The sequence below is a fragment of the Anser cygnoides genome, chromosome 9, assembly GCF_040182565.1.
Source record: "Anser cygnoides isolate HZ-2024a breed goose chromosome 9, Taihu_goose_T2T_genome, whole genome shotgun sequence".
NCBI classification, from domain to species: domain Eukaryota; kingdom Metazoa; phylum Chordata; class Aves; order Anseriformes; family Anatidae; genus Anser; species Anser cygnoides.
In genome coordinates, this window is record NC_089881.1 from 18122732 (window position 1) to 18135445 (window position 12714).

General features: G+C 39.1%; 1 protein-coding gene across 20 annotated transcripts in view; it reads left to right on the forward strand.

Annotated features, from left to right (window-relative positions):
- The window catches only part of MCF2L2 (MCF.2 cell line derived transforming sequence-like 2), a 167538-nt gene that overhangs the window by 61831 nt on the left and 92993 nt on the right, over positions 1-12714 (forward strand). For all 20 annotated transcript variants that reach the window (XM_067002231.1, XM_067002239.1, XM_067002230.1 and 17 more), the window contains 7 exons: positions 2677-2793; positions 6082-6231; positions 7124-7248; positions 8848-8962; positions 9563-9682; positions 11170-11361; positions 12198-12389. In XM_067002231.1, the coding sequence (XP_066858332.1) occupies positions 2677-2793; positions 6082-6231; positions 7124-7248; positions 8848-8962; positions 9563-9682; positions 11170-11361; positions 12198-12389 (1011 nt within the window). The remainder of the gene's footprint in view (positions 1-2676; positions 2794-6081; positions 6232-7123; positions 7249-8847; positions 8963-9562; positions 9683-11169; positions 11362-12197; positions 12390-12714) is intronic.

Below are 12714 nucleotides of genomic sequence, written 5' to 3' on the forward strand. Positions count from 1 at the left end.
AGGGCTACTTCTGCGCTAGGGACTGCTGACAATCTCATAGTGCCCTGTTAAGAGCCTACATGGTATTGCTTATTTTTAATGCTTTTTATGATCTCCACCCCTTCAAGATTCAAAGCATGCTTTTTACTGCTTTTTCTATGTACTTGGCATATGCTCAGGTTGATGAGAATGTGATTTGAAGAAGGTTACCAATCCTGAAAGAGTTTTACATTATACTATGAGAGCTCTTTTTGGAGTTGTTCCCAGCTGCATGTTTGTCTGTGGTCTCAAAGTGTTTTATAAATAAACATGAATGATGATTATTGCTGGTATTTCATCCCAGAACTGACTCACACTGTGTTCCACAATGACTTTACTGGAGTGATTTCATATGATTGTTTTGGATTTTGCTTGTGGTTTTAAATTGTTTTGCAAAAGACCCATGATTCCGCTCCAACAATTTCTACCTTTGTCAGTACCTAGGTTTGAAGTTCATGCACTTCCTGCTTCTGCTCTAGTAGGACACAGCAGACCATTTATTACAGTGCATACAGAAAAGGAGCCATGAACGTTCATTTTGTTACTGTGGGTTAATTTTCCACGCCGATTGTAGTTTGGCAAGGGTGGCTTTTTGGTAATTAAAATGCAAAATTGATGATAAAATATGTGTTTGATTACAAAATAAAATTTTGTAATTTTATATCACTTTAAAAATGGATGTTCGTGTACTTAGTAAGCCAGCATGAGTTACCATAGCAACTGTTGTACCAGAAACTGCAGCCCACAAAAGGAGAACTTCATCAAGAAATAGCATTTCCTAGCAATTCAGCATCTTTTCTACTTTTAGCAGTTTATTGAATGACAGAGTGACATTTCAAATCCAATTTGAAACTATCACAGTTGGAAGAGGAGTTAATTGTAGGCAGGGATCAGGCACTGCATTAAGTATTAAATATTAGCATACCTTTCTACAGGCAGAAAAATCGAGGTAAGTTTAATTTAGGGTCTTTTTGGACATTCAGGTTTTGAGCCATCTTTGGTATGTCCACATAGCTCTTAGACAGCAGAAAAACTAAGAGCATGATGTGCTTTATGTTAGTTCTGCCTGCCTCCTGCCCATGTACCTGCAGATAGCCTTATATATAGGCTGCCTACATCTGCCTGATGCTATAATAAATTGCTTAGTGCTGTGCTAGGGGTCTCCTAAGTTCCCTAGGGTCTGCCATGATCTCTGTAGGGGCTTTTTAGCTGAGTTTGCAGCCCATCCTAAAAATAAATAAATAAATCTGGGCATACATAGCTCAATTTCAGAGCAGATGAAGTTACTGAGAGTGGCATTATCTATTTGGCCCCCTTGAAAAGGCCTGAACAGGAGCATTAAAGAGTGGCTTCAAGAATATGATGTGCATTTGTTAAGGAGCTTACCTGAGCTATCAGACTGCAAATATGTTCAATGAAGTAGATATGCTGGGTTAAATCACCATCGGATTGAGCAGCTGTCTGGGGAGCGGCTCTGCTGAAAAGGACCTGGGGACTTGGTAGACAGCAAGTTGTACATGAGCCAGTAGTGTGCGATGGCAGCAACACAAGCTATCAGCATCCTTTATTAACAATATCAGCATTAGCAGGAGCATAGCCAGCAGATTGAGACAAATGATTGTCCCCCTTTAGTTGGCTCTCTTTAGATTGCATGTGTCTAATTTTGGTAACAAGAAAGTTGTTAATCTGGAGTGAGCTCAGTGAAGGACCATCAAGATGGCCAGGGCCTGGAGCATCCACTCTATAGGAAGATGATAAAAGAGCTGGGCTTGTCTAGCTTGGAAAAGGAAAGGCTTGGTGAGGGTTAATATAGTTGGACAGCAGCTTTCCAATCCCTCTAAGCAGGTTTCTGAGAGCATCCAGGTGGTGTATGACAGGAGGACAAGAGAGAGCTGACAAAGTGAACAAAGGCAGTACTAACTTGATATAAGGAACATCGTTCTCACCATGGGGATAATCAGGCAGTTGAACAGACTGCCCAAAGAGGCTGCACAGTCCCAGTCTTTGGAAGTTTTTAAGACCCAGCTGGATAAAGCCCGGAACAACCTGGTTTGATCTCACATCTGACCTAGCTTGGAGAAAGAAGCTGTTTTAGAGACAACCTGAATTATTCTAGGACGATTCTGTAAAAAAAGATCAACCAAAAGCCTGTCCAGGCTTGTTTCAAGGCTTTTCTTAGAGCCCTTATTCAACCTGAAATATATACCTTCCACACAGCTGGGCTCATCTCCCTGTCTACAGTGCTTGCAAGCATGCTTAACATGCTCCATCGGAATTAGTGCGTGCTAACAGGCATAGCCAGTTGTCTTTTCTTCAAACTACAGAACAAAAAAATACATTTAACATATTAAAGTCAAAGGATAAAAATTTCTAGTTATTCGTGCTCAACATCTTGCTTTTCTGTTGCCGAAGTCATGGTGTATTTTCTAGCTGTTAGAACAACGAGACCAAATTAAGTGCATTATATGTGTAACCACTTGTGGTGCAAGATTTACAGTGGTAGCCAAAAGGTAATACTGCTTACCAGAAGATGCTTTTGCTTTCATTAAGCAGGTTGAGTGGTAGGGAGACTGTTTAAAATAAGAAAATGGATCCTAAGACCAATGATTGAAAGGGCTCATTATTTCTCTCAGTCCACTGTGTTTGCATTTGTTTCAGATCATCATGTTAAATTCTGTCTCTGATCTGCACGGCTATATTGACAAAAGTCAGCTGACGCGGGAGCTGGGAGGAACCCTGGAGTATGGCCACAGTCAGTGGATACATCACCGAACTGTGAGTGTTGGTGTTGTTCTTACATGTCTACCTCCACAAGTGTTCAGATGACAAATGTAGAGCAACCATTAGGTAGTAACTCTTCAGCTGCACTTCAGCCTACACATTTTACTAGGGATTCATGGAAAGAGGGGATCCATGACTCAAACAGAGAAGGTAAGTACCCCAAAAGCTTGTAGCAGAAGTAGTAATTGACCTGGACTAGGGCCTACGGTGTCATAACATTATTATTCAGCAAGGCCCTTGGGCACTTTCTTATCTTTTGAATAACTGATGGATTCAGAGGCCTGCAGCTCATGGTCAAAATTGAACATATGCTGTAACAGTGTTCTGAATGAAAGGTCAGGATTCTCACTTTAATGAGCAATTATATCCATGTTTTTAAGAGAAGAAAATACTCAAGACATTGGATTTTATTTCCCTTTGTTTTCATTTCTGTGCTATGTAAACATTTGTTCCAGATGGCTCTCATTTTGAGTAACTTGAGAATAATTAATAAAATTGTAGGAAAGCAGAAAGACTATTTAGTGTGTTGCCTTTAGGAAACTTGTTATAGGTTTGATTATTTGTTCCATTTTGGGTTGGTTAATATATCTCAGTGGCTACTTCAAAACAATGCAAACATTTCATTATGATTCCCAGAAAAGGTGGTGGTTTACAAAAAACAGACCCCAATCTTTGGCAGATAATCAGCCAAAATGTTGTCCCATCCTATCTACATGGAAAGGTGCAGAGCTCAGTCCTCGTCCTGGAAAATGAATTAATTTCCCTGAGGGTGTGTGCAATGCTTGCATGAGTCTTTGTGGGTCTGCTTGCAAGACTGGTATGTTAGAGCTCGCATCTAAGTAGCCCCAGTGTTTTGCTGTGTTCTGAGCAGCCTGGGATTTGAGTTTTTTGTTGTTGACCCATAGCTAGGTGTAACATTCAGAAAAAGCTTTTCTGAGGTAGCTTGGAAGTCAAAGTTGATCATTGTTAGTTTTTTTTTTTTTTTTTAAATCGGACTTCAGTATTTTCTGTGTTCTAAACCACTGCTCTTATAAAGTCAGATCACTTTTGTCACTTTCCTGCTATCATTTTCTGTGCTTTGCTGTTCTTATAAGATTAAATTTTACTTTTCTTGAAAATTACCAAATGTTTCAGGCTTCTAAATATGCAAACATGGATTCTGAGTTTCCTCTAACACTGGCTTGCTAGGTTTGCTGAAAACAGTGAGGATAAGATTGAGATAGAATGTGAACATGCCTACAGGTTAAAAGTATCAAAAATATGAAACCGTCCTTGTAGGAGGCATGACTGAAGGAATCATCCATGTGAGTTTTCAAACCACTAAAGGCTTGAAAAAAATGAGGAAGGGGGTAAGATGAGGCACAGGCAGGAAAGTCTCTAATTATGAGGGACAGAATAGTACCTAAGAGGATATTGTGAGCAGGAACATATAGTTTGGTAAAATAGGCAAATAAAAGTGAGCCAAGATTTGAGGTGAGTGTGCCCGTGTAACCCTAAGATCTTTTGGTTACATTTATTTCAACAGCTTTTACCAAGCACAGGGACTTGAAGACAAAACCACAGTCACACTATAGGAATATGAAGCAATTTATTGCTCAGACACATGGGAATGAGTGGGGACAACCATGCTACTAATTGAGGTACTGCTTAGCTCATGGTGCCTGGTGTAGTCAGCCAGGTCATCTCTGCTGGATAAGAAGTTTGTCATCAGGGAAGTGTTGGCCTGTGTGGCACCTTGAAAAAAGCCTGACCTTCAGTCTTGCTGATGCAGTGTCTTCATCCCGTTTACTGTTTCTCGTAGTACTCTCATATCTTGTCCTGCCAGGGTTTTGTTTTGTTTTGTTTTCTGAAACAGGTTTAAGCTGTTGCTAGAAAGTATTGATTTAGCAATCTTACAACATTGGTCTTTGTTTCTGCTTTCTTGAATGGCTGGGAGCCTGTGAGCTTTCTTGCTCACAGAGTACATTTTAGGTTCTTAGTAAACAGCTCTTTGTCGTGGATGGCTTTATCTGTGCTGCAGTCAGAAGTGTGGCATTTTAGCCAGCTGTAATCCAGTAATTTCGTTGCTGAGAACAGCAGGCTACAGCTGATAAACACTGAGCCAGAGCGTATGTCAGAGTGTACTGCTTCTGCTGAACATGGGCATGAATTTATGGGGGCGAAAAAAGGAGAAAGGCTACGAACTCTGCTAGCATTGCCTCATCTGGAGCATGCTTTAAGATCACATGATGTGGAATGTAACTTCTGCGCCTTCTGGACACCAATCTGCCTCCAGTTTGTTTTCCACAGAGAACACCATGTAATTTTAACTGTCATGATTGCAAATGAGGATTTCCCATCATTGCTGGAGAAGGGAATGCAGCTTGCAAAAACTATATAATTGTTTGACTGGGTGTAAGAGCATCCCCAGTGCTACTGAGTGACTCAAAATATTGTGTGGTTTAGGTCAAAAAGTGTAAAGAATAGATCTGTGCAGAACAATACAATTTTTGATTATCCCTAAAGAAACTGGGGCATGATCATGAAAAAACTTGTCGTTACTTGCTACAAGATACAAAGGTTTTAATTAAGTCTCATACGTCCGAACAATATATTCTAGTCTGAAAAGGCAGCATTCCTATTAAGCCTTTCTCACTTTCACTTCACTTTCTTCAATAAAACCACAAAATTTGGATGAGTTTTGTGTTAGTGCACCCAAGAAGCAGCAATGCTCCAATGAATTTACGCATTTTAAATATATTTGTAGTAAGTTGTTCTTGTATTTGTGGGAGGGATGGGAGGGAGTGACTGGAATACATCAGGAACAGATAGGCAGGATGGAGATGCACAGTTTGGGAAGTCAAGGGGGAGACAAATTGCTGCTAAGTAAACAATGGCTGTATAAAAATAAAAGTAAAAAGGCTTTGGCTTATGTCCTTTTGGTGTCTCCTCAACTTAAATACAGCCTTAATTAAAATCTTTAAACACCACAGAAATTCCCAGCAAGCATTGGCAGAGGATCTGAAGTTCCAGTCTGGGCTTTGAAGCTGATGTCCTCTGTGGTTTCATTATGTCATTTAAGCTCTGGAAGTTCTCCATCTGGTTCATGGATATGGTAATACTTTGTAGGCCTTTGAAAAGATCCTTTGTGACACAGGATTTAATCTGTAACTTGTAACAGATCTGCTCAAAACTAGCAGCATGGCCAGCTTTACAGGCATTGCAACACAGTGTCTGACGAGCTAAACACAGCTAACGTGCAGTAAATAAGCAGTCTGTGACTTTATGCTCCTGCTTTTCCAGGCCATTGAAAACTTTGCAATGACAGTGAAAACAACAGCACAGATGCTGCAGACCTTTGGAACAGACTTAGCAGAGACTGAACTTCCCAACGATGTGCAGTGCACAGAGGAGCTCCTGTCCGCACACACTGACCATCACAGCAAGCTGAAGGTGAATGTTGTCTCATGACAGCTCCATTTGTGTAATATGTGGGTTTTGATTTAACAATTCTTTCTGCCATCATCTGGGAGTCCATCATCTAAACTACTGAAGAGGAGAAAAACCTGGTTCAGGAGATTGATTTGATGCAGCTATGAAAAAGGACTACACAGCTTCAGGAATGATAGAACAGGGTATTGTTCTAGCCTGCTCTATTGCAGTTGACATGAACTACGTTATCTCCAAAGATTTGGTGGTGTTCCTTTGTGCAGTCTCCTTCAGTACTGGTAACAGGGGAGGACCAGGAATCCTTGCCTTATGAGAAAGTAGTAAAGATTTTGTTTCACAGGCATCCCCTTATGACTTAAAAATGGATTTCAGAACGGATCTATGCAAGATGTGTGTGGTGAAGTGGAGACTCCTCAGCTGGCATTAATTTTTGAGCAATTTTGTCCTTTTCATTGCTCATCTTTCACGCTAGGAAGACACCTTGTTCTGTGGTTGACTCCTTGATAGCTGGCATACCATGACTCAGCATGTCACAGTGTTGTTTAAGGAAATTCCATTAAGAAGCACAATGTCGCAGCAGTGTCTCAGCTGACTAAACAATTGGCAGCACACATTTGATTTGTGTTAGAGTATTTTATTCTGAAAGTTACCCGGTCAAAAATGCAATCTGTTCAGAAGTTATGCAATGTTCCTTTTCTCAGAAATATATCTACTGTTCATAGTGAGTAGATTTAGTCTCTGCATTCCTAGAAAGATATGTCATTGTTGTGAAGCGCTTATATTTTGTTCCAAGTATTTAATACCTACAAAATTAGGTTAGCATTACTATGTTGTCTGCCTAAGAGATGGGACTGTTGTTAGCATAAATATATACCTTTTTTTTTTTGCCCCTCAGGATGAGCTGAAACTAGCTGTGAAGCAGGGGGCCACCCTTCTGACATGTATTAGGGAGCCAGTCACCCGAAGTGCCAACAGCAAACTCAGTCCGGATGAACTAGAAAATGTGGCAACAGTGGAAAGGTTAGTGAAGCTTGATTACCTTGGGCAAGTTGCTAATTTATGCCTAAGAAATGCAAATGTAAGGTATGTCCTCATTTAAATGGAGTAAATATACAAGCTATACATTCCAACTGATTCAGTCACTCAGGGTTTATTGGATACATAACTCAGAGAAGGAAATGTCTTTGAGGAAGTTACTTGATTAAACTGGCAATGCAAGTTCAAACAAGTCCTGAATTTCATGGTAATTCTTGGTTGGACCACTACCTACCTGGTGGAGGATTTAATGTGGAATTTATTTTCCCCATTACATCCTCCAAATTTCTGTGCCTGCTTAGAAAGTGGCATCTGAATCCATGTGAGATGAAAGAGTATATGCTTGTGTATTTCTGTGGAAACACTGGGGGAGGGAGGAACAGATAAAGATGATAGTCTGAAACATGCACCTTCACAGATGTATACAAAGAGAGAAATCTCTGTTCCTTCCTACAATGCTAGTTATTACCATAATGCTTTTATTCACCATGTAGAAGTTTCTGCTGTTCCATATGAGGCAGTAGAAAGAGAAATGTTATGCTAATGTTTCAGTATATCTGCATTCAGCAGGAACAAAGCTGCCAAAAGTAAAGTTGATATTTTTCACTGAATACTTTAAAATCCTTTAATCAGTCATTCTGAAGGAATTTGCAAATTCAACTTGAATTCAACAACTAGCTTTGATTAAAAACACATTTTTCAGGGATAGATTGAAAACAGGACTTGTTTTTGAGAGGAATAGGAAGGACCTATTGGTGTTTGCCCCAGTTACTTCATGGTTCCAACACTGCATTTGTAGAAGACCAGGTCTGGTTTCCTGCCTGCCTGAAGAATGCCAGCTATTGAAAAATAGGATATTCAGAGAAGACTTCATTTTCTTTCTTTTCCTTTCTTTTTTTTTCCCTGTTGAAACTGTTCTACTTTGTAATATACTCAATAGATCATAGAGATTGTGAGGATGACTCATAGTCTGGTGTTTGACACTTCACTCAAGATGTGGGACACTTGATACTGATTTTTTTGTGAATAAGTGTTTCATTATTTCCATGAAATGAAACATTGTCAGTGGGAGGCATTATGAGCTTCTAATCCATTGTGTTTAGGAGAGATGGATTAGGAAAAATGATTCAACCATTGCTTATTTCTGATGGCAAAAAAGAAAATGAACAACAAGTTGTACAGTTCTGCTTTAAGCATTCTAAAAATTAATAATTGCATTGTATTCAATCTACATCAGCCTGAGGTGAATTATCTTTGAAGACTAGATGGAAGCTGGGGAGAGACAGCCACTTCTGGCTGCCAGCACATGAAACAGGTCTGTATTCCAGTTGCAGGTCAGGAGGCAGGGCTACAAGTGGCACAGTAGATCCGTGTAGCTATCAGTCATCATCACACTCTTGCCTGTCCCACTTCGATTTTTGTTCTCTTTTTCTCAAGGGAAAACTGACACAAAACCTTGTTCTGCTTCGTACGTAGGTGTAGGCTCCCCATCATTTCCAAACCCTGTTTTCTGCCATCAATTGGTGTAACTTAAAAGAAATGAACTGCAGGAAATAAGTGGTTTTCACTCTAATCTCTTAACAGGTTGTTGGCTCAGTTGGATGAAACAGAAAAGGCTTTTGATCAATTTTGGACCAAGCATCATCTAAAACTAGAACAATGCTTGCAGCTTCGACACTTCGAACATGATTTTAGAGAGGTACTTCATTGGTTGGTTTTGTCTAGTCTTCTCTGGTAAACAAGGTCAAACTGCCTATATGTAGAAGTATAATGGCATTCCTAAAAAAGAGATTGGGAGAGAAGCCATTCATTATAAAATACGAAATGAATATTCAAAAATGAAATTCTTGGTAATTATCTGATGTCTTACAGCATTAGGCCCAAAACGTGAAACACCAGCTTCATGCTAAATTATTGTGTATTCATATGTGATCTTACCAAATATCACTTCTTCTGTGATGCTAAGCGTCCAACCCCACTGAGGTCAATGGAAAATAAAAATGGAAAGCCCAACTGTCAGCCCAAAGGATAAAGTAATACAAATCTTAGAGTAATATAGACTCTAGAGTTATGGATCTTCAAAACTGCATGTCTCAATAAGTAATGAGAACCAGGGACAGCTCTTCAGAGAATAGTTGGTTGTTGCCTTGTATTTTCCATTTTGAAAGGAGATGAAAGACTAAACTTGAGATGCAGACTCTTCTAAAAGATGGAGATAAATGTTTAGAACTCATAGATTTGTTATAATTTTATGATCATCTTGTGATGGGTACACTTTTTTTTTTGTCGTTTGCTTTAGGTAAAACTAACACTGGATAATCTAATGGAAGCACAAGCAGGTTTTTCTGACATTGGAGACAGTGTGACTCGAGTAGAACACCTCCTAAGGGAACAGAAACAACTGGAAGAGAAAGGACAGGTTTGTGCTTGATACTGTATTCCAGCTGATCATCTAGATGCTTCTCTGTCACTATCATTCTGTGACACTTACTCTCTTCTCATGGGTCATTATTTTAAATTGCGAAACTCTGATCCTAATTTCCAGAAACCAAGGTTGTTCAAATTCAGTAGTTCTGTTTTGTTACCTGGAAATCTAGAATCAGTTGAGATACCTGCGTTTCAAACCAAGAAAAGTTAGGGCCATCTTTGGAATGTGAAAAACTTGGAAGACTTTACAGGTTCCCTTGGCCAGATACCATTGTTAGGGCCATCTTTGGAATGTGAAAAACTTGGAAGACTTAACAGGTTCCCTTGGCCAGATACCATTTAAGACCATTCTGTTCAAACTTATAGCAGTTTCAGGAACACTCATGCCTTCTGATAAACGTTAGGTTTTTTTTCCAGACGTTTGAACTTTGCAATTCCATCAGTTAGTCACCTATATATAATATGCATCACATTTAGTATTATTAGAAAGTATTGAACAAATGAGTAAGCTGAATCAGAGGAGGGTGCACATGAACAAATGCAAAAGCTGGTGATGGTCTGATGATCTTTTTTAAGCATAGGATTAAGATTTAGAAATAGTCACCTTTGCTCATCTGTTCTGTAGAAATCTAAAGAAATTTAAGTTACTGTAACTTACATTTTCCTTTCATTGTCCCCTCTTGTTGTGTGCTGTTAGGTGATTTTTCAGTTATGATCTATTCACAGCATACATGTTAAAGCACTAAATATTATTGTATTTGACATGTTATCACAGACAGCTTTTGTACTCCAGTGAAGCAAATAACCAATAATAGTTGATGTAGTTTGAACTCATCCCATGAAATGGGAAAAGTTCTTCTGTACTTACAAGTATTCAGCAAAGAGCATATGGTTAATAGCTGAAGAGAGAAAATGTTTCAGTGCCATAAACGGTTTAAACTCACTCTGACTTTGCCTTGCAAAAGAGTAGGGGACCTTCACACTCCTGAGCAGTGGTTTTAAAAGTTGCCACACCCAACCTGTTATCTTCTGCCCCTCTGTGAAGATGTGATGTCCTGCTCCTCTGAGAATTTGTAATCCATAGCTCTACAGATATGAGCTCAGCCCACAAAGCCTGAGATAACATGATTTGTCATACGATTTTGCTCTGGTTCATTCTCCATATCGTGCTGCCCTACTAATCTTTAACTTCGGTTAAGCATGCGGTGGAATATTTTTATGTAGATACATGCTCTGTATGATTTTGAGACTGTTTAAGTAGTCACCTCTGAATTTAGGCTATGGAGGCAGGAAGAACAATAGTAAGAAGTAATACTGACTAACAAGTTGGTCTTCAATGCAAATTGAAAAACATGTCAGCTAGATGAATATCCCAAACCTTTACCTCCAGGCTACAGCACAGATTACAGAGATGGCTTATCTTTACTACATGTGTAATTTCAAGATCTAACTTTGGATTGTTTCTCATTAATTTCACAGGAACCATTGGAGAAAGCCCAGACTCTAGCTCTCCATGGAGAACAGCTCATCCAAAACAACCATTATGCAGTCGATTCCATTAGACCAAAGTGTGTTGAACTCAGGCGTATTTGTGATGACTTTACCAATGAGACCAAGAAAAAGTATGATATTTTGGGAAAGTCTCTTGAGCTGCACCAACAGTTAGATAAGGTGAGTGAGCCTTTTTAGAGAACAGCCCTACTGACGGTTCTACTGAAAATGAATGCTTTTATAAGCACAGGTAACTAAGATGAAGAGAACAAAGATTTACTACTTTTTTCTCCATTTCATTCAGAAACTGTTACCATAAAAACTGGAGCAGTAGCTTCTCATAATTATGATCTTAAAATGATGAAAAGTAGGTTATTAAACTAAGAAAGAATGGAACTAGGCCTAAATTTGAAACAAGAAACAAATGTATAAAAATATGCTTAAAAATAAACAGCTTACTACTTGTTCTTCTTTTTTTTTTTTTTTTTTTTAATCCGACTTTATATGATCTGACTAGAATAGAAAGCTAAATGCTCTGAGTATGTCTACATTCTATTTCAGCCTAATTCCTAAGAGGAAGTACCAGAAATTCATCATGAAAACCTACTTTGGAGTATTTTTAACTGAGTGTAATAGGCCTAGGAAGTTTTGGGGAGTTTTGATACAGATCAAATATTAATTTGGTGTTTTGAATTATTGTGTGACTGAACACTGAAATGAGGTAGTACAGCTGAAAGATTTGATTTGCAGCAACCACAGTAACACTCTTCCTCCTCAGAATATTATTGTGTGTTACTGGACCATCCATCTATCCCATGAGAGCTGAATTTAATTTGTTATTGTTCTGTATCTGTGGTGGGATGTGTTTTGACCAGGACCATGCTATGAAGTAAACATTCATTCCCTTTAGCAACATGGTAGGGCAAATCTGTATTTCATGGGGTGGTAGAAGCAACGCTTCATAATATGGACTGTCGGTGATGTTGGAGTCCTTGTTGTCTGATTTTTTTTTAAAGGCAAGCAAATGGTGTGAAGCTGGAATCTACCTCTTAGCTTCCCAAGCTGTGGACAAGTGCCAGTCACAAGAGGGAGCTGAAACCGCACTCGTTGAAATTGAAAAGTTCCTGGCAACAGCTAAGGAACACCAGCTTTCTAACCCGAAGGAGTTCTACAATCAGTTTGACATGATCCTCACCCCTGAAATAAAGGTAAAACCCCTCAAATACATATGCTCTAAGTTCAAATATCAAAATACCAATTGCCTTCTACATGAGAGAGTACCAGACTATATCTTTGGGTCTGCTCAAATATGCCTCTTTTGCTACAGCAAAAGGGCACAGAGGTGAGCACTTAGGGCAATAAGTTTTACTCATATGAGCAGCCCTAGAACAACACATACTTCAGGGTAGAGCTAGAAAATTTCATGAGTCACCAAGTCCTACTCCATGAAATATAGATCTGTGGAGAATGCATGGGCTGGGTTGAATTAAGCTACAACATGATCTTTATCTCTAGTACACCTAGGCTGAGTAA